Source organism: Amblyomma maculatum, chromosome 3, assembly GCF_055883805.1.
Source record: "Amblyomma maculatum isolate TAMU_Amacu chromosome 3, ASM5588380v1, whole genome shotgun sequence".
Classification (NCBI taxonomy): domain Eukaryota; kingdom Metazoa; phylum Arthropoda; class Arachnida; order Ixodida; family Ixodidae; genus Amblyomma; species Amblyomma maculatum.
In genome coordinates, this window is record NC_139346.1 from 157,918,046 (window position 1) to 157,940,920 (window position 22,875).

Here is a 22,875-nt window from a genome sequence, read left to right on the forward strand (position 1 = left end):
GTACAGTGGCGCCACTCCAGCTCCCCTCTTGCCACATGGACGCGTAATCCAGGAGTGACATATAAGATACCTAAAGTGACCTCTGTTACATGAACATGCGGAGCACACAGGATCTCCACAAAGACTACTTTCAGGGCCTCCATGATAGCACCGTCATAGGCAAGCGGGTGGACTCTGGAGTTGTTGGTTTTGACTTAGTATGACATCAGTGTTGTGAACTTTAGAAAAGGTTCTCACACACGGCAATAAAAGTGCAATACAATTTGGTTTCTCTGATTCAATGTCGCTAACCTGCACATGTAGGAACACCATAGTGGAATGCCACGCATTAGCATCGACACCATAGGCTCTTTAACGAGTACTGACTTCACAAACCACACATGTGTATATTGCCTCCTCCTAAATGCACAGCCGCTGCGGTCCGGATCAAGGACCCGCGACTTTGGGCTTAGCGCCGAACGTCATAAGCACCATGGAAGGTCAAAGAAAATAGTCGACAGCGTTAGGAACACAAGCACCGAACCACCGTGGGCAGTCGTTGTCAGAGAAAATCACTTCCTGCAGCGTTAGCGAAAGGGACACTGAAGAAACGGCGGTTGTTTCCATCAGGAAACTCCCTTAATGAGTTATGGCCAAAAGTAGCTGCAAGTTCTGAAAATTTCCCTAAATTTTCCCTAACGAGCTCGGCAGCCAGAACGAAGCATGGAAGCATGGAAGCTTGGAAGAGTGGATGACTGCACCGTATTTTACGTGCATGCCGACGCATTTCTCAAGCATCTGTTTCCTACGTTGTTGGTAGGCGGAATTAGAAGCTCATCGCTTTCTTCTTCTCTTACAATCACTCCTCCCTATAAAGTATGGTCCTGGTTAAAGCTCGCAGATAAGGAGGACTCCGTTTGAGCAGTGCTGCCGCAGTGTACAGATGCGCTGCTACACTGAAAAGTGCGGTCTCAACGAAGTAAGCTGCCGAAGGAACCCCTAATTGGCATAAGCTTCAGCAGCAGACAAAGTCAAAAAAAAAAAAAAAAAAAAGAGGAATGACGGAGCAGAAGGCAGTGGGAAAATATTTGTGCCGGTGCGGCAACAGGCGCTTCCCAGCGCCACTTGAAAGGTATATTGTGCGCATGCGCGAGAATATTGGCGCCACAGGCTTTCACAAGAGTGCAGCTACATACGTCTTCAGTAGCCCTGTACTCTCAGCTGAGTGCGGAGTTCTGTGCTGTGGGTCCATGTATGTGAGTCTTTGCGTAAGTGTCGTGATGCAACACATCCCTACATCCCTATGCCGACATGACACGACCAAACATAACAAGCGAAACTCAATTCGCTCATGGAAATGGCTGGTTTCCCTCTATTGCGCAAGATTTTTGTTGAAAAGCGCTGCCGTTATGACGTTTGGTGTGCGAATTTTTCGCTTGAAAAAGCGATGCTTCGAAACTAAAAATAAATTTGCAGTAGTCAACACCGTTGACGCAACTTTGAAGTTGGGAGCCAAAGCTTGTAGGTTCTGCGAGTTATAGTTTTTCAATATACATGACAACTCGTAACTCAAGCTCTCAAAAATGATGCCGTTACTGCAGGCTGTTCATTTTGAGTCCTTATTCACATTCAGTTCCCTGGTCTGCACACGCTGGTGCCAGTGTACTTACTCAAGTTAGTCATGGTGCTGTGCAGCAATACACACGAACTACTGTTTTCCAGGTTTCGGTTAACTGTTTTTTTTACGTTAGCTAGGGTACGTTACGGTACATCGAGATTATTAAGGAAATGTAGTCAGGGTGTTCCTAAAGGGTTTGCCTCAGCGGTCAGGCAAACCAATTTAGCGAAACGCCACGAAGTTTGGCGAGGCGTATATGTGCTCTATTCGCTTCAGCTAATTACAGCTGAGCGGGAGCAGCGAGATCCAGAAATATTTTTTTTTTTTCAATGCTCTCTCACACGGTACACTTTTGTCGATATATCTACGTTGCTGTAATTTGCAAACAGCAAGATCTGCCTCCTCAGTTCAGATGCCTCCGTTATATTGGTATATAACTTTCACTCCTGTTTGGCTCTCATCACTGTTTAATGAGAATAACCTCAACATTCTGTTCCGAACAAGACGCTTTCTTAGGTTTATCCCCAGTTTGCCGCCGCCAGCGAGAACCTCCGACAATTCTATAAAAATAACACGTCGTAAAGCAGCGTCCACGACGCTTGATGCGGGCAGTTCTGTGCAAAATATCTGCGAGGGAAGACGATGTAGGAGCCGATAACCGCCCAAGTTAAGGACACCAGACCAAGTAAAGAAGAATACCAAAAGAAGAGAGAGGGACAGCGTCGTGACCCTCTCTCTGCTTCGTCTCTGTTAGCGCTGTTTTTAGCCTCAGAAGAATACCTTATTGAACTGCATGGTGCTTTCGCGCAGTAGCCGTGCTGGACACTACCAGAAGAGCCAAGAGTGTATACCTATAAAAAGTGTTACAACTTTTGGCAGACTTATATGTTGAAAACAGAAAACAAAAATGTGTACATGGCGGGCTATCTTCATGAGCATGATTTTCACAGATATTTAGATTTAATATTGGAGTTTTCAGCTTCTCCTGAGCAGCTTTATTTCCCTTATCACACTATTCTTTTTTTTTTTTTACCGCATTCCCGCAATTTTTCCTTTCAAATAAAAATAATGCCCATTGCTGATAGTAGGAAGTTGACTGCCATTATGTATGCAACACTCAGAGCTCTCCCCCCCCCCCCCCCCCAAAAGGGGGGATAGGGAAGGCTGCGCCTATATAAGAACAATCACGATGACTCATCAAGGAAAATTGCTCATCCAGCTGAGCCTTTTTTGATAGAGTAAAAACACAATTACAATTTTTCTGCACACATGGCCATGCGTCCTCTCTAATAGGGCTGAATGTTTTTATTATATTTCTTTTTCCCAGACCGAAATAGAATATTGCCGCATAGAAGACGACGCAAAAGATGACGACAAGCGCGAGCCTGGAAGTGAAAGAAGCTTGAACACAAGACTTGTTCTGGTCGACCATTCAAACCATCTATCGCTAGGTTCTCCTTGGTCTTCTACCGAGACGTGACACTGGTGGAGCGCGCTGGGGTATGCATAGGACTCCTTCCGGCAGTCCACAGCGGATCCCAAACATCGACACGCCTGTCCATCGTGTTAGCCGCCGCCTTCTAGGCCTAGCGCCGGAGTACAGTCATCTGCCGAACGACTCCTCAAACGCCCAAGTTCCTAAGACCTCTCAAGCCATGGCACATACCAATCCTACACCGGTGACTCTACAGAACACCAAGGTGCCAGAGTGCTTTCGCGGGGAAGCGTTTGAAGATGTGGAAGACTGGCTCGACCAGTTTGAGCGAGTGTCAAAGATCAACCAGTGGAGCGCAGACCAGAAGCTTTGTAATGTTTATTTTGCCCTTCAGGATAATGCTAGAACGTGGTTTGAAAACCATGAGGCCAGCTTATCCACATGGGATGACTTCCGCTGCCAGCTGGTCGACACTTTCGCGAGAACTGACCGACGGGACAATGCGCTGCGCCTGCTTGAAGTGCGCATCCAGAAGCCAAATGAGAGCGTGGCTATGTTTGCGGAAGACATGGCTCGCCTTTTTCGCCGTGCCGACCCTGATATGAGTGAACCAAAGAAGCTACGGCATCTCATGCATGGCGTCAAAGAACAGGTGTTTGCCGGCTTGGTCCGCAACCCCCCTAAAACCGTGAGTGAGTTCGTTAAGGACGCTACGGCTATCGAACGAGCCCTCCAAGACCGGTGCCGCCAGTACAACCGACCGGTCAACTGTGCCCCGACGACTGCGGCGGCGCTGACTGCAACAGATACGACCACTCTTCGAGACATCATTAGAGGCATTGTCCTTGAGGAGCTGCAGCGAATTACGACTACGAAGGCTCAGTCGTCAGGGGCCCTCATGGAAACAGTGAGGAATGAAATTCGATACGCCCTATCACCGTCTACACCATGCAACGAGTCTCATCCAGTCGACAACGCGGTACCCCTTTCCGAACCATACCACGCTCCAAAACCGATCAGCTGCACGGCCAACATTCCTGCAGCTTACCTCGAGCCGCAGCCCGAGAGCTATGCTGCGGTCCTTCGTCGCCCACCTCCAGACCACGCCCCACCGAGCTCACCGAACCGTCAGGAGATTCGGTTCCTCCAGGGGCCTCAGTGGGCGCCTCCCAGGCGCTCTCAACTGCGCCGAACTGACAGGTGGCGCAGTTATGACAGCCGACCACTTTGTTTCTACTGCGGACAACCTGGCCATGTGTATCGGTACTGCCGCCACCGCGAAGAGGGGCAGTCCTTTCCGCTTACTTCTGCTCGCCGCCGCTTCGACACTGATTCTGCCCAAATCGACGACGACCCTCCGGTCAGCAGGGAAACCGAATCCCCGGGCTTCCGCCGCCGCTCCTCCCCATCGCCACAGCGTTATTCGCCGACGCGTCGCAACACTACTGGCGTTAGCGGACGGCGGTCTCCTAGCCCTCACCGGGGAAACTAAGAGCTGCAACCTCGCGAGGGGAGGTTGCAACCAGTCTAAAAGTGTCGAAACCCTCACCACCGCCGCAATTGCCGACAACCCGGGCTTCTGACGCCGCCGCTAACATTGACATTTCCGCACTACCGCCGAAAATGCCGTACCAGATGATCAGCCATGACGACGAAGCTGACAGCGCCGACCTTGCCGCGCTTCCGCCGCAAATGCCGAAAGGGACGATCAACTCAGATAATTTTGTTAGCGCTGACCTCGCCGTTTCCATTGATGGGCTGGCGGTACATGCTCTGGTGGATACCGGGGCAGATTTTTCAATTATTAGCCAGAAACTGGCCGACACCCTTCGCAAAGTAAAAACTGAATGGACTGGGCCAGTAATAAGAAGTGCTGGGGGTCAGCTACTGGCACCGACAGGGAAATGCACTGCCCGGATAGGAATAGGAAACGCGGTGTTTGTTGGCAGCTTCGTTATTCTCCCTGACTGCTGCAAAGACCTCATCTTGGGCATGGACTTTCTGCGTCTTCATGGGGCTGTAATCAGCATCCGTGACAGCATCGTTGCCTTCACCAATAACCATGAAGACCTTGGTTATGCGCAAGTACCACTATTGCCCTTACGCGTCGCCAATGAGACGGTGACATTACCTCCGAGATCATGTTCTCTTGTTGAAGTGAAATGCGACGTGGCGCATACAGGCGATGGCGTCGCCGAACGGGCAGTTACCCTGGTACTCAGCCGAGGTGTTTCTATAGCTCGAGGGCTGGTCAACTTGACCAATGGGCATACCGAACTGCTGCTGACAAACTTCAGCGACGAGCGTGAGCAAATTCCGAAAGGCACAACTGTGGCCTTTTTCGACAGCCTCCCAAATGCGCAGCACTGTTGCTTACTGCAACAGAGAGGATCAGTGTGCAAGACACCCGTAACCATCGTTGATGTGAGCCCAAATCTGTCTTCTTCAGAGCGGGACCGCCTTTTGGATCTCATAGATCAATTTCGAGACTGTTTTGCTTCAGAATCGCGGATCGGCCAAACGCCTTTGACAAAACATCGAATTATCACGGATGACTCGATTCGCCCGATTCGACAAAATCCTTACCGTGTGGCTCCGAAAGAACGTGAAGCCATTCAGCGCCAGGTGGCCGAAATGCTTAGAGACGACGTTATCCAGCCGTCACAGAGTCCCTGGGCTTCACCCGTGGTACTTGTTAAAAAGAAAGACGGCAGCTTACGATTTTGCATAGACTATCGCAAGCTCAACCAAGTGACCAAAAAAGACGTGTACCCTCTCCCTCGCATCGACGACTCCTTGGATCGCCTACGAAATGCACGTTACTTCTCGTCGATGGACTTGAAAAGTGGATATTGGCAAATCGAAGTGGATGAGAGGGATCGGGAGAAGACAGCATTCATCACTCCCGACGGATTGTATGAGTTTAAAGTCCTTCCGTTCGGTTTATGCTCGGCGCCAGCAACATTTCAGAGACTGATGGACACTGTGCTTTCGGGACTTAAGTGGCAAACATGCTTGGTGTATCTTGACGACGTGATAGTGTTTTCGGCTACATTTGAAGAGCATCTACTCCGTTTGCTAGCTGTGTTTCAGGCCATACAATCTGCGGGCCTCACATTAAAACCCGAGAAGTGCCACTTCGGTTACGAGGAGCTGCAGTTCTTAGGCCACGTCGTCAGCCAAGAAGGTGTTCGGCCGGATCCTGAAAAGCTCTCCGCAGTCGCCAAGTTCCCAACACCTACGGACAAAAAGACATTGCGGCGCTTCTTGGGTCTTTGCGCCTATTACCGTCGGTTTATTGCTGGCTTCTCACGAATAGCCTGGCCATTAACTTCACTGACTCGTGACAACGCTGTCTTTCGCTGGGGTGAAGAACAGCAACAAGTTTTCAATGAGCTGAGGAGGCGTCTACAGACACCACCTGTCCTGGCGCACTTTGATGACGACGCCCCTACACTGCTTCATACGGATGCCAGCAACGTGGGCTTAGGTGCTGTGTTAGTGCAGCGCCAGGATGGTGTGGAAAAGGTAATTGCTTACGCCAGCAGGACCCTATCTAAAGCAGAAGCGAACTACTCGGCAACCGAAAAAGAATGTCTTGCAGTGGTATGGGCGGTTATGAAATTCCGCCCTTATTTGTACGCTCGCCCCTTTCAAGTCGTCAGCGACCATCACTCTCTCTGTTGGCTGACGAACTTAAAGGACCCTTCAGGGAGACTCGCGCGTTGGAGCCTTCGATTGCAAGAATTTGACATGGCAGTTATTTACAAATCTGGAAAGAAGCACACGGATGCAGATTGCCTTTCGCGAGCGCCGGTCGAACCTTCCACTATGACCGATGAAGACACTGCGTTTTTAGGTGTCATAGATGACGCAACGCTTTCCCAACAGCAGCGAGAGGATCAGGAATTGCTCCCTCTTATTGATTTATTGGAGAAGCGAACTACGGTTGTGCCGAAGATTTTCGCCCGAGTAATCTCTTCATTTTTTATTCGCAACAACGTCCTTTACAAGAAGAACTTCCGTCCTGGGGGAAACAGTCTTCTGCTCGTCGTCCCATCGGTTCTCCGCACTGAAGTTTTGCAAGCGTGCCACGACGAGCCAACCGCCGGTCACCTAGGCTACACCCGCACGTTGGCTAGAGTACAGCACGGATACTACTGGCCAAAACTGCCGGCGACAGTGAAACGCTATGTACGTACGTGCATTGACTGCCAGCGCCGTAAATCACCCCCTGTAAAACCAGCTGGCCTACTCCACCCTCTTCAAGTGCCAGCGACACCTTTTAAGCAAATCGGCATGGACCTCCTGGGACCATTTCCGACGTCTACAGCCGGGAATAAATGGATAATTGTCGCCACTGATTATCTGACCCGCTACGCGGAGACCAAGGCTCTGCCAAGGGGTACCGCCGCCGAAGCAGCTAGGTTCTTCGTTGAGAACATTGTCCTGAGGCATGGCGCTCCGGCACTTATTATAACTGACCGAGGAACTACATTTACGGCCGAACTTTTGGAAATCGTTCTTCGCCTCAGTGGTACCAGTCACCGTAAAACTACTGCCTATCACCCTCAAACCAATGGGTTGACGGAACGCCTCAATAAGACCCTCGCAGACATGCTTTGCATGTACGTCGACGTAAACCACAAGAATTGGGACGAAATACTTCCCTACGTTACGTTCGCCTACAATACGGCCCGCCAAGACACCACTCGCATGACACCATTCAGCCTCCTTCACGGGCGACCAGTAACAACTATGCTGGATGCAATGTTGCTCCCGAATGCCGACACCGATGATCTCGACCAGGACGCCGAGGAATTCGCTCAGCGTGCAGAGGAAGCTCGCCAACTAGCTCGTGTGCGGATTCAAAATCAGCAGGAGCACGATGCACAACGCTACAATCAGAGACACCGGCATGTAATGTACGAACCTGGCGACAAAGTGTGGGTCTGGACACCTATTCGCCGCCGTGGACTCTCCGAAAAACTATTGCGACGATACTTTGGACCCTATGTTGTTCAGCGACGTTTAACCGACGTCACTTATGAGGTGATGCCAGACGGGGTGTCGACATCAAAGCGACGCCAGCACCAAGCTGACGTCGTCCACGTCGTGCGTATGAAGCCATACCACTCAGTCTGACCTTAACCTCCTACTTCCTTTTGTTCTCATCGGGACGATGCTTCCTAAGGAGGGGGGCAAATGCCGCATAGAAGACGACGCAAAAGATGACGACAAGCGCGAGCCTGGAAGTGAAAGAAGCTTGAACACAAGACTTGTTCTGGTCGACCATTCAAACCATCTATCGCTAGGTTCTCCTTGGTCTTCTACCGAGACGTGACAATATTTATCGCCCACTTCAGTAATGAATTATATTCCCGCTGAACCTTCAAAGGTTTACGTTCTTTAATGAACATGCCCTGATAGCGCACAAAAAAAGAAAATCAACCCTTCCGGATTAATAACTATGGAATTTCTTTCGCGTCCTTATATCTGCACGTCAAGATTCTACACCCTTTATAGGATGGCATCTACATTTGTTGCTGCAGAAAAAGTCGTTACGCTGACAAATCATCTTATTTGTGGCTTTTAAAAGCTCTCGTGCGCGTAAAACATGCCCGCAGATATATATTTATTCCAGAGCCACACATGTCCTTGCATGAGTCGTACATATTAGAGCGGAATTGCTCCGCTGATTTTGCATTCCTGGTTTAAGGTTAGTCACTACAGCGAGTGGAAAAAGGATCAGAATAAAAGTTGCAGCCATTCGCGGGACATTATATCTAAGTATTGTAGTCGAGATTAGGATGAAACATGTTGCATTCACAACTGCGCACACATTTAATGAAGGGTTTACGCGTAGTCCACAATACGGAAATCGCGGCACAAGGAAACAAGAATGAAATACTTCTCGAGATTCCTCTCTTCCCTTGACTGATAAAGCAAGAGCCATAGCTCTGCAATACTCCAGCCTCCTCGACCTCGTTTTCGGGATATTCACATTTTCTAGTTCAGGGATGTGGCCTTTTCCCCAGGGTTATCCTGTAGAGGCGGTAAAGGTATACGCCCCTTACCGAGCTTGAAGTATATCGTAGACCGGTCGTTAAGGGAACGGATGTGCTGATACCGAGTGAATAGTTGAAACCTTAGCTGAAAAACAACTTTTGTATTCAACGTGGCCTGATCTGCCGCGACCATTATTGTACTTGAACACAGCAACTTCATATGTAAAGTTATTTTACACATTCTTTTGTGTTTAATGCCATTTGCCTGTGTTCACAAAATGAGATAAGTGTACACTGAATGTTTGTCGCTATATTACCTCGTAATTTACTTGCTATTACTCCTTGGTGCACAGCTAATCTTTCTTAACTTACTTCTGCCTCGAGGCGAATCCTGCTCTTTCAGCGGTCGCACCTCACTCGGTAGTGTACAGGGTCATCCAATCTTAAAGCGAACACGCGAGCACGTGGCCGCTCTCCCAGTACGTCCGATCAGCTTGCGCATCGAAGCGAAATGCAACGCATGTCAAGCAACGCCTCCAAGTCTCTTAATGACTGCCCCACTTTGCTTTATATGCGGCCCTATCAGACTTAACCGCCAGTTGAAGAGAGCCCCTCCCCCCCCCCCCCCCCCCGCTCTTCGCGTGTTCACTCCTGGAGGATCCTCTACATATGACATTGCGATGACATTGCGGTATCTCCACAGCAGCGCAGCAACGCAGACACTGACACGACAGTTCTGTCATACGTCACGCACTGTAGTAAAATTGCAAGTTACAGACAACCTACGACAGAAGCCGCACCGGAAGGTCGAAGCTGGTCCACAAGGAATCGCGCACGCCGAAAGCCACCCTTCTCCACAAGTCCAGCTTGGGCATAAGCGGTGAGTTCATCACGCGCTCTCTCCACGCTAACATCCTCGTGTCCCTGACGTATGTCTCGCCTCGAAACCCGCGGTAGTGGAACAGCAGCGCATCGTTCACCGTCAGCTGCTTGTCCCGGCCGCCACCGCCGACTGGCAGAAATCTCCTGCAGAAGTGGATGCCGCCTTCTAACACGCGCAAAGGGTCCGCCACGTACTTGCTTCTAAGGCCAGTTGGCCACGTGCGCCGGCTGCGGTTGAGGCTGGCAAAGATGAAGGGTCTGTGCTCGCTGGAAGCCGCCCGCACCCAGAAGACATTCCGTATCACGAGGCACGGCTTGGACGCCGGAAGATGAGCAACCAGTTCGGCCACTGTGCGAAGCCTGCCGCCCCGCGTCGGGAACGGAAAGACGAATTCGTCCAGGTCAACGATGAGGACGCGTCTCGTCGCGTTCGCGTGTCGGTACAGACAGTCCTGGGTGAAGACGTTCTGAGCCAGTGCCCAGGAACTCTTGGCGGCTGTCAGAGACCACGGGAGGAAGTCCACCTTCAAGCGGTCTCTCAGAGTCCAGAGGTATTCCTCCACGTCTTGGCGGGACGAGTAGGAGTAGAAGGTGAACCTCTGGACTCCGTGAAGCGCATAGTAGGCGATGAAGTGTCGCAGGTCGTGTAGTTTGGGAACTCCGTTGTGGAAAGGGCGGACGCACAAGGCAAGGGAGTCCAAATCGTCTCCTGAAAGAGGCATCCTGGAGTGGACCGGGATCCTATTAGACGTGCCTTCCTCGGTGCCGTTCACAATCACTCTCACTACCCGAGGAGGCTGGGAAGAGTTCGAGGCATGGTAAGGACAGATGATGAACACCCCGTCGTACTTGGTGTGGTGATGGTCCTGGAATAAGGAAATATATCTGACATTAGTGTACGTTGAAGTTGCATCCTGTATGAAGCAATATTTACTCGTAAGCAGTGGAGACAAAAAGAATCAATCTTGTGTTTACTTTGAAGATACGCTGTCTAGACTACCTTTCGACGAAGTAGCTTTTTCTGACAGCGACAGCTGCTATTGCGAATCTCGTAAGATGGAGCGTGTTTTTCTGTGTAATCGTAGTAACAAAGGCTTTCATGCATACACCAGTTTGACAGGAAGGATAAAACCAGGGTCCAGAATTCAGGGAGAGGAAGGCCTCGCAAACTCTACCACTCCACAGCTGTGCTGTTACGTGACCACTCTGTGCACATAACCCTTACCTTGCGCTTTACGCTCACCTTCTCAAAAGGGAATGGCTAACCAGCGCTCACTTTCGTCATAACAAATAGTAAAATCGCTGTCCGGTTTTTGCGATGTGCGAAAGACATTCGAGATGGATACCATACCTAAAGTATCTCTAAACGCACGGACTGCAGCAAGTCAAGGCTGCGAGAGATAGCGCTGAAGTCGAACTTTTCAGGACTCAGAGGTATAAGCCTCTATCACGCGTGAAATCATGTTTGGAAGCCGTTCCTTTGCCCGTTCTTCATATCCGTCCCCGTTTTACTGAGATATGATGTATTACCCTGGTTTTTAGTGCATTCCCTACTAACCTGCAAAAACTCGACTTTGGCCAGGACCCGCTGTGATGGCTTCTCGTCGATCAAGCAGAAGCAGGTCACATTTAGCGTCGGACGGAGACGCATGAGTCCCATGACGCGGACCACCGTCGCGTTCTCACCCAACCGTGGGTCGAAGTACGCCGAGAAGAGGTAAACGTTCGCGGTTACTTTGGTCCAAGAGTCCATCCACTCGGCGGCGTCCACAGTGAAGTAAGCAGAGCGTCTTGAACGAGCTTTAAGCGGCACCTCTAGCGTGTAGCGGCCACTGCTCATATTCAAGCCCAAGTGGATGCCTATGATGAATGTTAAAACGAAGGCACATAGAAGAAGGAGAAAGTGCCGAATCATTTGCATAGCGCTACACCTTGGTAAACCCCTGTTGACAACTTGAGCTTATATTTTAGTGAATATGCTTGGAACTTTCGGAGAAATTGAGCTATTTTGATGAACTAATCTGAAGGAATGAAAGGCGGAATTACATTGATAGAGCTTGCGTTAAATACGCCACTCCAATAGAAAGCCAGGGGAAGTCTCCAAGAAAGTTAGATAAGGCATAATATAAACAAACATGACATACAGCAGTGACTCCCAGTTCATTCACATTAAATTACTTGACCCTTGCCTCCATCACTGGGCATACAATGCAATGAAAAATCTAATATATATAAAAATTAATTACGTCGGTCGTCATAAGCCCATCGGTCTATGAGACGTTGGGCTTATCGTTTAGATTAAGCTTTTTTTTTCGTCTCACCTGTCCTTTATCAAACGACGGCAGCTAATTTCCTGGGGGCGCATACGTGAGCTCTGGTGTAACGTTTCTGATTTTATTATTGGAGCATAAAGTTGAGTTGGAACTTTTTCCAGACGCTGTCGGTGGACGCCTCTTCTCATCTTAGTAGGTTAACTAGGTTAATGCAGGGTTTTTGTTTTTTTTTAAGGGCTGGCTAGGTTATAGCGAATAAAAAAAAATACCGGAAGCGAAAGTTTTCGCTGCAAAACGACAGCGACCTAGACATAGGATAATTTTAATAATTTTGAGCCTAAGAGAGATATAGTTGCGCCTATACATGAGAACTAGTTTCGAAAAATCCCATTTTGCTGCGATGTGTAGACTTCGAAATCAGGGTTTCCGGCTCCACAATCACGACACGCCACAACGTATATGTCACGACAAGCACTACGAAGCACGTCAAGTTAGCTGTTTCGATTAGCACCCTCTTCTGGTCGGGGATCCTATCTGTTACTTTTAACCAGAAACCGTAATCGAGAGTGAATTAAGGCGTACATCCACGTCATTTCAGAAGAGCCCTTCGCTGTTCGCCGATTGAGGTTTTATCCCTGTCCAAACGACTCACTACTATTGCATTATGGATGGTAAGCGGAGTCAACACAATGCTCCAACGCCAATCGGCTCACAATGAAAAACAAACAAACAAACAAACAAACAAACAGGAGGAACAAGCCGCTCTCCACATCCACTAGTCATCTCATACACTTTTTCGCACTCTTAACATCGGCAAGAGGACAAAATGACGTCGGCAGTGTTCGAAGCCCTCAGTCGGCATCCTTACACACGTCGGTGACTATCTCCTTACCACAACCGCCACCACAATCACAATGGCCAGCACAGCTCACACCGTTCACCACATAGCAAGACAACAGCCACACTCCTGTAAACCGCGCACGCTAGAGCAAAAGCAGAACCACGGTCGTGTTCGTCAGAACTAGCGACGAACAATCATAGAAAGTGGGAAAAGGAGGAAGGGGGCGCGGGGTATATGTTCCGCGAAAATCTCGTCAGTCCCCGCGCTCGCGATAAATGGCGCTGTCGTAGTGTGGGCGGCGCGCGCTGATCGGAAACGCTGGCGCAGCTGGAGGCTCACATGGGCGCAACCAGTGAAGCGTTGAGGAAACGAGGCCGTCCGAAGCGCGGGCTTAATAGGCAGAGCAACGACATCCGACAGCCGTGGGACACCGTATCGCGCAAGCTTCCGGCACTTCGCAGCCACCGCTGGGGACACGTCGATGCCACGAAGGAGGTTCGTAGAGCTCAATAGGAGGAATGAAGCGGCGGAAAAAGCAAACAAGCTTCCGAAGGCCGTCTAGCTTATCTTTATACTAGAATATACGGAGACGGGACATGCTCAGGGCCTGGTGTTTCCTAACAAGGCCCGCTAAGCAACGGAGCTTGCTAAGGGCGTCAAATTCTTTTTCTTAAAATTATAGGACACTAATACTGCTCCACTGGTTTTATGAGAGGGGGGGGGGGGGGGGGGGGCATTATACTAATTTTATGCTTCTATTGATTTTGTTTTTTGGAAGAAAATATGATTCGGTCGCATAAAACCACTTATCGAAAAATAAGATAGGATCAGTTATACTCAGCACAAGAAAAGAAGAACTACTTGAGCAGTACACCTACAATCCAGTCATTCGATCATTTGAATAGCAAGAAATAAATTTTAGCGCTAAAGCTCCGTGTTTCTTCCATTCTCCTTTTTGTTTGTTTGTTTGTTAATACAAACATCGATGTATTAAAGCAGTTCGAACAACTTCAGACAAGAACAAGAAATACAAGGTACGAGCGCTGTCACGTGTCTTTCTTGTTTTTGTCCAATGTTGTGCGCGTTGTTTTACAAACATACTTATTTATCAACTAGCTTAACTGAACGTTCTACAAACATCAACCCTCCTTTCTTAAGGACGCAAGCGTGACAACGTTCAAATTCACCCAAGTACGTCCAGAGAACCTTCCCTAGAATGCCAGTGCCAGAAACGTATAAGAATTAGTTGCGGCTAAAGGGTAATGACTTGCCAGACTGTGAAGCCGAAAAGAAAAGCTGGAAAAGATCAAGGGATTGTAGACGTCCGTGCAGTCTCCCGTGCTCATATGGGACAAAGAGATGGGCTGTTTTGTAATCTCTCCGAAGTGATTTTACACGGAGCCCCATATTTAGGGCATGACCACAGCTGACCCTGTCTTGTAAGCACTAAACTGCCAATAGGGAGCGGGCAATTACTTTTCCATTACAGTTTGATACAACGATGCAAGCTAGCTACAGTTGCAAGGCAGCGGAGATGTAAAGCTAGCTTACTATTGAAACAGTGCATATCAAAAGCGTAGTCACGTCCAGTCGTGTGCTCTGTGCGATCATGCAAGTTATTGTACTTTACATAATTTTCGTCGGTCTTTGTCAGTACGCCCTTTGCAGTGACAGATTCAGCCCGCAATGTTTGAGGTCTGCAAATCTGCCAATAAATTGCAATTGCAGAATTGAATTTCTGCTGGGCTTAGCAGCTCGTTATTATTGCGGGGGCTAGGAAAACCATTTTCTTGAGACAGCAAGGAAAGCAGCCCTGTCAACTACTGACATTGGTTTTGCAGGTCCTACTCGACGGATTTACGTGAACGGACATTTGACACCCGACAACAAACGCCTTCTTGACGCGGCAATTGTAAGGAAAGGGGAAGCGTCATGGAAGTACGTGTGGACAAAAAACGGTAGCATACTCGCGCGAAAGGCAGGCACTTCACACTTCTGACATCACTCGAATTAACAGTCAAGGCGATTGGCTAAAAATAACGTAACGCGATATCTTTACTCATCGCACTGAAGTGTTCTTGTTTTCTTTCCTCTGTAAAATGGATTAAGTACCGCATCTCTTTTCACGCCTTCACAATTGGATAAACATGTTGGCCTAGAGAAACATAAGCAGCTCATGTTAATTACATTTCAACGTGGAATCTGCCGTGAACAAAACTGATCAATTGACTCATTTTTTGGTCGGCTTAACGATATCGTTTGATGTCACCTGTTTAACCGAAACATGGTACCGATACGACAAATATGCTCTGCGAATACCGGGGTATAACTCTTTTTATGTTAGCCGTACTACAAAAAATGTGGGGGAGGCGTAGCGCTACTTGTGAAAAGCACGCAACCCTTTTAACTCATCCGATCACTGCTTCTGAAGTGGTGATACCAAATGCTCGTTGTGAAGTCAGCTCGACAAACTGTTCTTGTTCTTTAACGCCTTCGATTGCTTAAATCCCGATATTCGTTTTGCTAAACTTGATCTACGGAATACTCCGGCATGCTCTCAGCCTAATCAAGTCTTACGTGAGTTCACGGTCTCAATTACGTGGGGATTAATCACTCTTCTGCACAACTTCTAAGAATTTCGAATAGCGTCCCTCAGGGTAGCAGTTTGGGGGCGACTCCTGTTCAGTATATATATAACTGACATTCCTAATATCAGTAACCATGCAAAATACATAATTATTTCACCGCCCCTTGTTATAACTCAATGGCAGTGTGATCGAGTAGGTGGACGCCTTGATATCGTTGGGTGTAACGTTCAGCAGTACGATATGACATGGAATTCCCATATTAATGACCTTGCATAAAAGCTTTCCAGAATTGTTGAAATTACTTTGCGTAACAGGCACATTTTACCTATCAAAACTAAAAGTACTTAGTATTATGAATTTTTTTATTTATTCCCACCTAAGCTATTGCTTCCTTGTCTGAGACAATGCAACGATATCTAATGTCTTAAAACTGCAAGCATTGCAAAAGGAAATGCTTCACGCAATTGTAAACGGGTCGTATGATTCGTCCATTAAACACATTTACCTACCTTATAATATTGTACCTATCAACAGATTATTTGACTTCAGATATGCGTGTTTTTATAGATCAATGATAAAAAAAAAGTAATTTTTCCCCCCATAATGTTCCAATTACATGTCGCCACCCATCCTACGGTATCAGATTACAGAGTAGGTTTGCATTAACCAAGTGCCGAACTAACTATGGGTTTTCTATGCTAAGCTTTATTCTTTCGAGTGGAAGGCAGAATGACTGTCTTTGCGTGAGAGAGCATCATCCCTCTCTTTTTTAAAAAGCGGTCAATAACATCTAGGCCTGCTTGCAAGGTAGACTAAATGAAGTCTACCGTTTTGCCAGAAAACCAAATGCAGACACCGTTGGCATATAGAGAACAGAGTAAACCAGAAGGGAACGCCCGTGCCAAGTTCGCCACCATACAGTTGAAAAGAAAAGGACTTAGCACGTTGCCCTGCGGCACTCCCTAATGAGACTATGTGCCGCGCTTCTTCCTTCAATCGTCCACGTGAATATTTTCTTGCCGTCTAAAAAGATGGTAATCCAACATAGCGATCTTCCACTCTCACCGAGGTCTAGTACACTTAAAGGACATGAATGTGACTAACAGTGTCAAACGCACGCTTGATGTCCAAAAGTAAAGCAATGGTAATATTGTCCTTACTAAGTTCATGCTCTACAGATATTGCTAGGTTCATAACTGCATCCATAGTCGAAGAAATCCAGTCATGAACTCAGACAAAAACTCCCGTTTCTTCACGCCACCACTGAAGCCTGGCGTCAATCACCTTCCCGATCACTTTGCATAAGCATCTCTTTAGGCTCACGGGGCGGAAGGAGTCAAGAGGCAAATTGAGTTTACAGGGCTTTAAAACAGGAATGACTCGTGAAACCTTCCATGGTAACCATAAAAGTGCTACGATGCCATTTGGCCCAAGATTTTGAAGCATTCCATAAGAAATAGCATAACGCCCAGCAGCAGTCCTTGGACGGCACGACACAAAAGAATTTTTGAGTTCACCGATTGTGTTCACCCATTTGAGTTCACCGAATACAGAATCCAAATAGGCATATTCAGCATTGAAGCATGCACTACGTTATTGTTGCGCATATGCAGTTGAGCTCTAAAATTTCTCGCAGTCTAATGAAATGCCAGGACGACAGCTTGGGTAACGAAAACCGCGTAGAGAACCGTCGTTCAGAGCATATAAGTTAATTTCTCGACGGCGCACTCAACGACACTTCGTGGAGTGTCGCAGTCGTTGTTGTTGTTGTTGTTGTTGTTGTTGTTGTTGTTGTTGTTGTTGTTGTTGTTGATGATGTTGTTGTTGTTGTCGTAGCTGTAGGAAGAAGGAAAAGAAAAGGCACGGGCCTGATACTGGCTCTGTAGCTGAGCCGCCTCCGCTGCCTCGTGCGGACAGAATATTGATTGATTGATTTAGACTGATTGATTTATAGGAAGCGAAAATTGCGGTAACTGTCTCATTTGTTTTCTGTGGACACCTCCACCGCGCAGTAAGGGAAGGGAGGAAGGTGGGAGTGAAAGTGGAAAGAGAGAAAGCCCCGCCAGGGTGGTGCAGTGGTAAGACGCCCGACTACTGTGCCGGAGTACCCGGGTTCGAAGCCGACCTCGGTGGCTGCGTTTCGGTGAAGGCGAAACGAAGAGCCGTCCGTGTGCTGTGCGATGTCAGTGCACGTTAAAGATCCCCAGGTGGTCTAAATTACTCCGTAGCCCTCCACTGCGGACAGAAGAGAAAATAGAGAAGAAAAAAGAAGAAGAGGGAGAGATAGATGTGCGCCTCAACAACAGTCGTTGTCCCCCACTGAAGCAGTGGCGGGTGCAATCATGGCCTACAACAGAAAAATCGGTGGCTGGCTAGCCCCTGCCGCAAGTGGCGTTGACCTACCGACGCAGCCCCGTAGGGCCAGGAAAAGCCACCCTTCACCACCTCCCTGAATGTCGCAGTGGTAATTAACCCAAGCAGTATTATCACACTTCTCGGCGGGCACCTGAATCACGCAGAAAGAAAGGGAGGGAGGTGGGAGTCAAAGAAAGAGGTGCTGTATGAAGGGCTGTGAAATTTGCATCAAAATAGTGCGGACGTCGATATAGTCACGGGGGCGTGCAAACAGCGCGAACGTCAGAATAGCACAAGTGAAAATTGGGATAGTACCGTCGGGTTTATGTCGAATTGATTAAGAACGTGTAATTCAAACTTATTAATGCCTAGCATCATCTAAAAGGGTAATTTGTCTTGTATACCCCTGCCGTCCAAGCAAATTTTCGTGTCGTTGTCGTAAGCAAAAATTGTCAGGCCTTTGAAAAAGGTTGTCATTCGAAGCCCTCGTGTGAAGTGCAAACCACGTAATGTGTGATAACGGCGCCTGCAAAAAATGCGAAGCGCGTTCCTTCTCCCCGCGTTTGTTTCCCGGTAAATATTACGGTTGCGTAAGCTACTCCGAGTGGAAAAGTTTGGTTTGGTTTGTGGAATTTAACGTCCCAGAGCAACCCAGGCTGTGAGAGACGCCGTAGTGGAGGACTCCGGAAGTTTCGACGACCTGGGGTTCTTTAACGTGCACTGACATCGCAGAGTACACGGGCGCCTTGCTTTTCGCCTCCATCGAGAAGCTGCCGCCGAAGCCGGGATTCGATAGAAATCACGTAGTGATGTCACCACGCTTTCATATATAACAGGGAAACTGGTCTAGCGACTCATTCAGTTCTATCTAGACTATACCACGGAAAGCAGACGCCATAATTTCTAGAGCCACGAGTGTGAATTCTCACGCGACGTCACAATGGGTACTTGGGTGCAGTTTTAGAGCCTCGCTGTCCAACCACAGCGTGGATTGGAGCCACATTCTTTTAATATGTACTGGCATCCCACAGCGCCTTTCGCGTCTCGCCTTCATCTGACATGGCCGCCGCCGCCAGTGCACTTGTGAATTCCTTTATAGGAAAAGAAAGGTGCAGCATCTGTCACAAGTTGTAGACAAATGAACCGTTATAAGGGAGGGGAGGAAAGTAGGATTGAAGAAAGATAGAAAGGCGTACCGTATTGTAGGGTTTTGGAATAATTTCGACCCTTATACGTGCACTGACACATCACACAGCACACGGACGCATTTGCGTTTCGCCTGCAATGCACGTGCAAAAGCGCAAATGCGCGGGCTGTCTCCTCTCAGTGCTTGGGGCGACAGTTTGCTTCATTCAAGGACGAAGTACGTCACCGTCCTGGGAAATGCGCAGTGCCTTCCACAGAAGTGTGGTATTCTGGCCATTACAGCGAGCAAACGCGCATATTTATATATCGTGCCAAGGAAAAGTACACGGCGCCGGCGGTGGGTACCTCGCGCTCGTGATATGAGCGAGCCGAGCAAACACGGACCAGAGCCCTAGGCTGACTCAGCCGCGTGGAGAGTGCGTCGCAGCTGCAGGCCGGGAGAGCTCTGTACACACACTGCATGCACGCATGTATGCACCAACGGTCAGCACTGATTCCCCGCGTAGTTCGAGTGCTGAGCTTCTTTTTATTCCTCATATCCCAAGCCCCGGCGGAGGGCTCGGATCCGCTTGCTTTGCGAATATAGGTTACCTTGGACGGTTGTATGTATATACTGTACATCCCTCAAGGGCCGCGGCAAATGTGCGGGCTGTTTGCTATGGTCATCGTCTGGCGATGCGAGGCGGGAGCTTGGATATTGGTTGCGCTCGTAATCTACACTGCAGTTCGCGACCGTTGGTCAGGGTGTTGCTCTTTCGAGCGAATGCCCGACCACGAGGGCGGAGAGAATAACGCCCGTTGCTGTACGCGCTGGAAGAGCGCGGCTCTTTTTTCGGTGCATCTCATGGAGTTTATGAGGGTAGAGAAAGAGTAGCAATGTTCTGGCCAGGGTAGACACCCGGAACGCGCCGGAGGAGAAAGGATCAATGAAGGACTGAAAGGAGGAGAAAGGTGGTTTGGTTTGGTTTATAGGGATATAATGTTGTTGTTGTTGCGACTGTAGGAAGAAGGGAAAAAATGCATGGGCCTGCTACTGGCGCTGTAGATGAGCCACCTCCGCTGCCTCGTTCGGACAGAGGAGAAAATGGAGAAGAAAGCAAAAGAAGAGGGTGAAAGAAAGACGCGTGGCACTAGCCGTCGTCCACCGCCGAAATGGTGGCGGGTGCAATGACGGCCTACAACAGATACAACCGCCCGTGGCAGACAAGCCCCGAAGTAAACGGCGGGGGCCTACCATTCCCAGCCTTGTAGGGCCAGGAGCGGCCACCTTCCTCCCAAAGCGACTTAGGCTATGAGACACCTCAATAGTGGAGGTGTCTCACCAGAACAGGAGTTGGCCACCCTGGTGCAGTAATTGGCCACAACCTCCTATGATAAGCTCCATAAAACCCCGGCCCTCAGTCACCAGCGGCTGCGGAACAACTGACCACGGCGGTGGTCAGACCTGTGACGCAGCAGGGGGTGCTAAGAAAGCCTGGCTCCGCTGGACAGGCCGCCATTGGAAACTGACCCTGGCAACGTTTAATGCTAGAACCCTTGCTAGTGAAGCTAGTTTAGCAGTGCTGTTAGAGGAACTAGAGGGCATGAAATGGGATGTCATAGGGCTTAGTGAGGTTAGGAGGCCGAATGAGGCATATACTGTATTGAAGGATGGGCATGTACTGTGTTATCGAGGTTTACCAGAGAGGCGACAACTAGGGGTAGGTTTTCTTGTCAATAAGTATATAGCGGGTAATATAGATGAATTCTATAGCATTAATGAGAGGGTTGCAGGCATCGTAATTAGGCTTAATAAGCGGTATAAACTGAAGGTTGTACAGGCCTATGCACCTACATGTAGTTATGATGACCAGGCAGTTGAAAGCTTCTATGAAGATGTAGAATCGGCAATGCGAAAAGTAAAGACGCAGTATACTGTACTAATGGGCGACTTCAATGCCAAGGTAGGGAAAAAACAGGCAGGAGACAAGGCAGTAGGTGACTATGGCATTGGTTCTAGGAATAGCAGGGGGGAGTTACTAGTTGAGTTTGCAGAGCGCAATAACTTACGAATCATGAATACCTTCTTCAGCAAACGGAAGAACCGGAAATGGACATGGAAAAGTCCTAACGGAGAGACTAAAAATGAAATCGACTTCATAATGTGTTCAACCCCCGCCATTGTGCAGGATGTAGAGGTAATCGGGAAAGTTCGATGTAGTGACCATAGGATGGTGAGGTCCCGAATTAGCCTAAATCTGAAGAAGGAACGCAATAGATTAGTAAGAAAGAAACCCATCAACGAATTAGCGGTGAGGGAGAGGGCAGAAGAGTTCAGAATCTCGCTACAGAATAGGTTTTCAGCTCTAACTGAGGATGACGACATTACCCTAGAGGCAATGAACAATAATTTCAGAGATATCATTACTGAGTGCGCAGTAGAAGTAGGCGGTAGGATAGTTAAAGAGGATACCGGTAAGCTGTCTAAGGAGACGAAAGATTTGATTAAGAAACGGCAGAGTATGAAAGCTTCCAATCCAACAGACCAGATCGAATTGGCCGAGATATCAAAGCTAATCAATAAGCGCAAGGTGGCCGATATAAGGAAGTATAACATGGAGAAAATTGAGCATGCTGTAAAGAACGGGGGAAGCCTTAAAGCGGTAAAGAAGAAATTGGGCATAGGCAAAAACCAGATGTATGCGATAAGGGACAAGGCGGGCAACGTCATCACTAATATAGACAAGATAGTCAAAGTAGCCGAGGAGTTCTATACAGATCTCTACAGTAGCCAAAGTAGTCAGGACCGTAGTGAGATTGGCGGTAGGGAAAAACAGTCAGACATTCCACCAGTGACGAAGGACGAGGTCAAGAAAGCACTAGAAACTATGAAAAGGGGGAAATCAGCTGGAGAGGATCAGATAACTACAGATTTGCTGAAGGACGGGGGGGATATCGTGCTAGAAAAACTGGCCACCCTGTATACGCAGTGCCTGGTGTCATCGACGGTACCGGAAGCATGGAAGAATGCAAACATTATCCTCATTCACAAGAAAGGGGACTCTAAGGACCTTAAAAATTACAGACCAATCAGCTTACTGTCGTTACGTATAAGGTATTTACTAAGGTAATCGCCAATAGAATCAGGACAACCTTAGACTGCAATCAAGCAAAGGATCAAGCAGGGTTTCGGAAACGGTACTCTACTATCGATCATATCCATACCATCAATCAGGTGATAGAAAAATGCTCGGAATATAACCAGCCCTTATACATAGCATTCATTGATTACGAAAAAGCATTTGACTCAGTTGAAACCTCGGCGGTGATGCAGGCATTGCGAAATCAGGGGGTAGACGAGCCGTACGTGAAAGTGCTGGAAGATATATATAGTGGCTGCACAGCAACCATAGTTCTACATAAAGAAAGCAATAAAATTCCCATAAAGAAAGGTGTTAGGCAAGGAGACACAATCTCCCCTGTACTATTCACAGCTTGTTTAGAGGAAGTATTTAGAGACTTGGAATGGGAGCAGTTAGGGATAAGGGTAGATGGAGAATACCTCAGTAATCTGCGATTTGCTGATGACATTGCCTTGCTAAGCAACTCGGGGGATGAACTGCAAATAATGATTGATGACCTAGACAGAAAAAGTAGAATGGTAGGCTTGAAAATCAATATGCAGAAGACTAAGGTAATGTTCAACAGCCTCGGGAAGGAACAGCAGTTTACATTAGGTAGCGAAATACTGGAAATAGTAGGCGAATATGT

At 48.3% G+C, this 22,875-nt stretch overlaps 2 protein-coding genes across 2 annotated transcripts in view; one reads left to right on the forward strand and one right to left on the reverse strand.

Moving 5' to 3' along the window:
• Positions 1-22,875, forward strand: part of LOC146196608 (high affinity cationic amino acid transporter 1-like) — a 375,314-nt gene that overhangs the window by 168,204 nt on the left and 184,235 nt on the right. The gene's annotated exons all lie outside the window — the stretch shown is intronic.
• Positions 9,683-13,234, reverse strand: LOC146196609 (uncharacterized). Its single transcript, XM_084598376.1, has 2 exons — positions 11,481-13,234; positions 9,683-10,788 (listed from the first exon to the last, which is right to left on the reverse strand). Exons 1-2 carry the CDS (start codon positions 11,841-11,843, stop codon positions 9,823-9,825), a joined length of 1,329 nt encoding a protein of 442 aa, XP_084454502.1. The 5' UTR covers positions 11,844-13,234; the 3' UTR covers positions 9,683-9,822.

Bases quoted from the DNA above. Each gene is read 5' to 3' on its own strand.
- LOC146196609 (XM_084598376.1), bottom strand. From the start codon at position 11,843: ATGCAAATGATTCGGCACTTTCTCCTTCTTCTATGTGCCTTCGTTTTA. The intron at 10,789-11,480 runs GTTAGTAGGGAA...TCCTTATTCCAG, and splicing joins CCAAAGTCGAGTTTTTGCAG to GACCATCACCACACCAAGTA.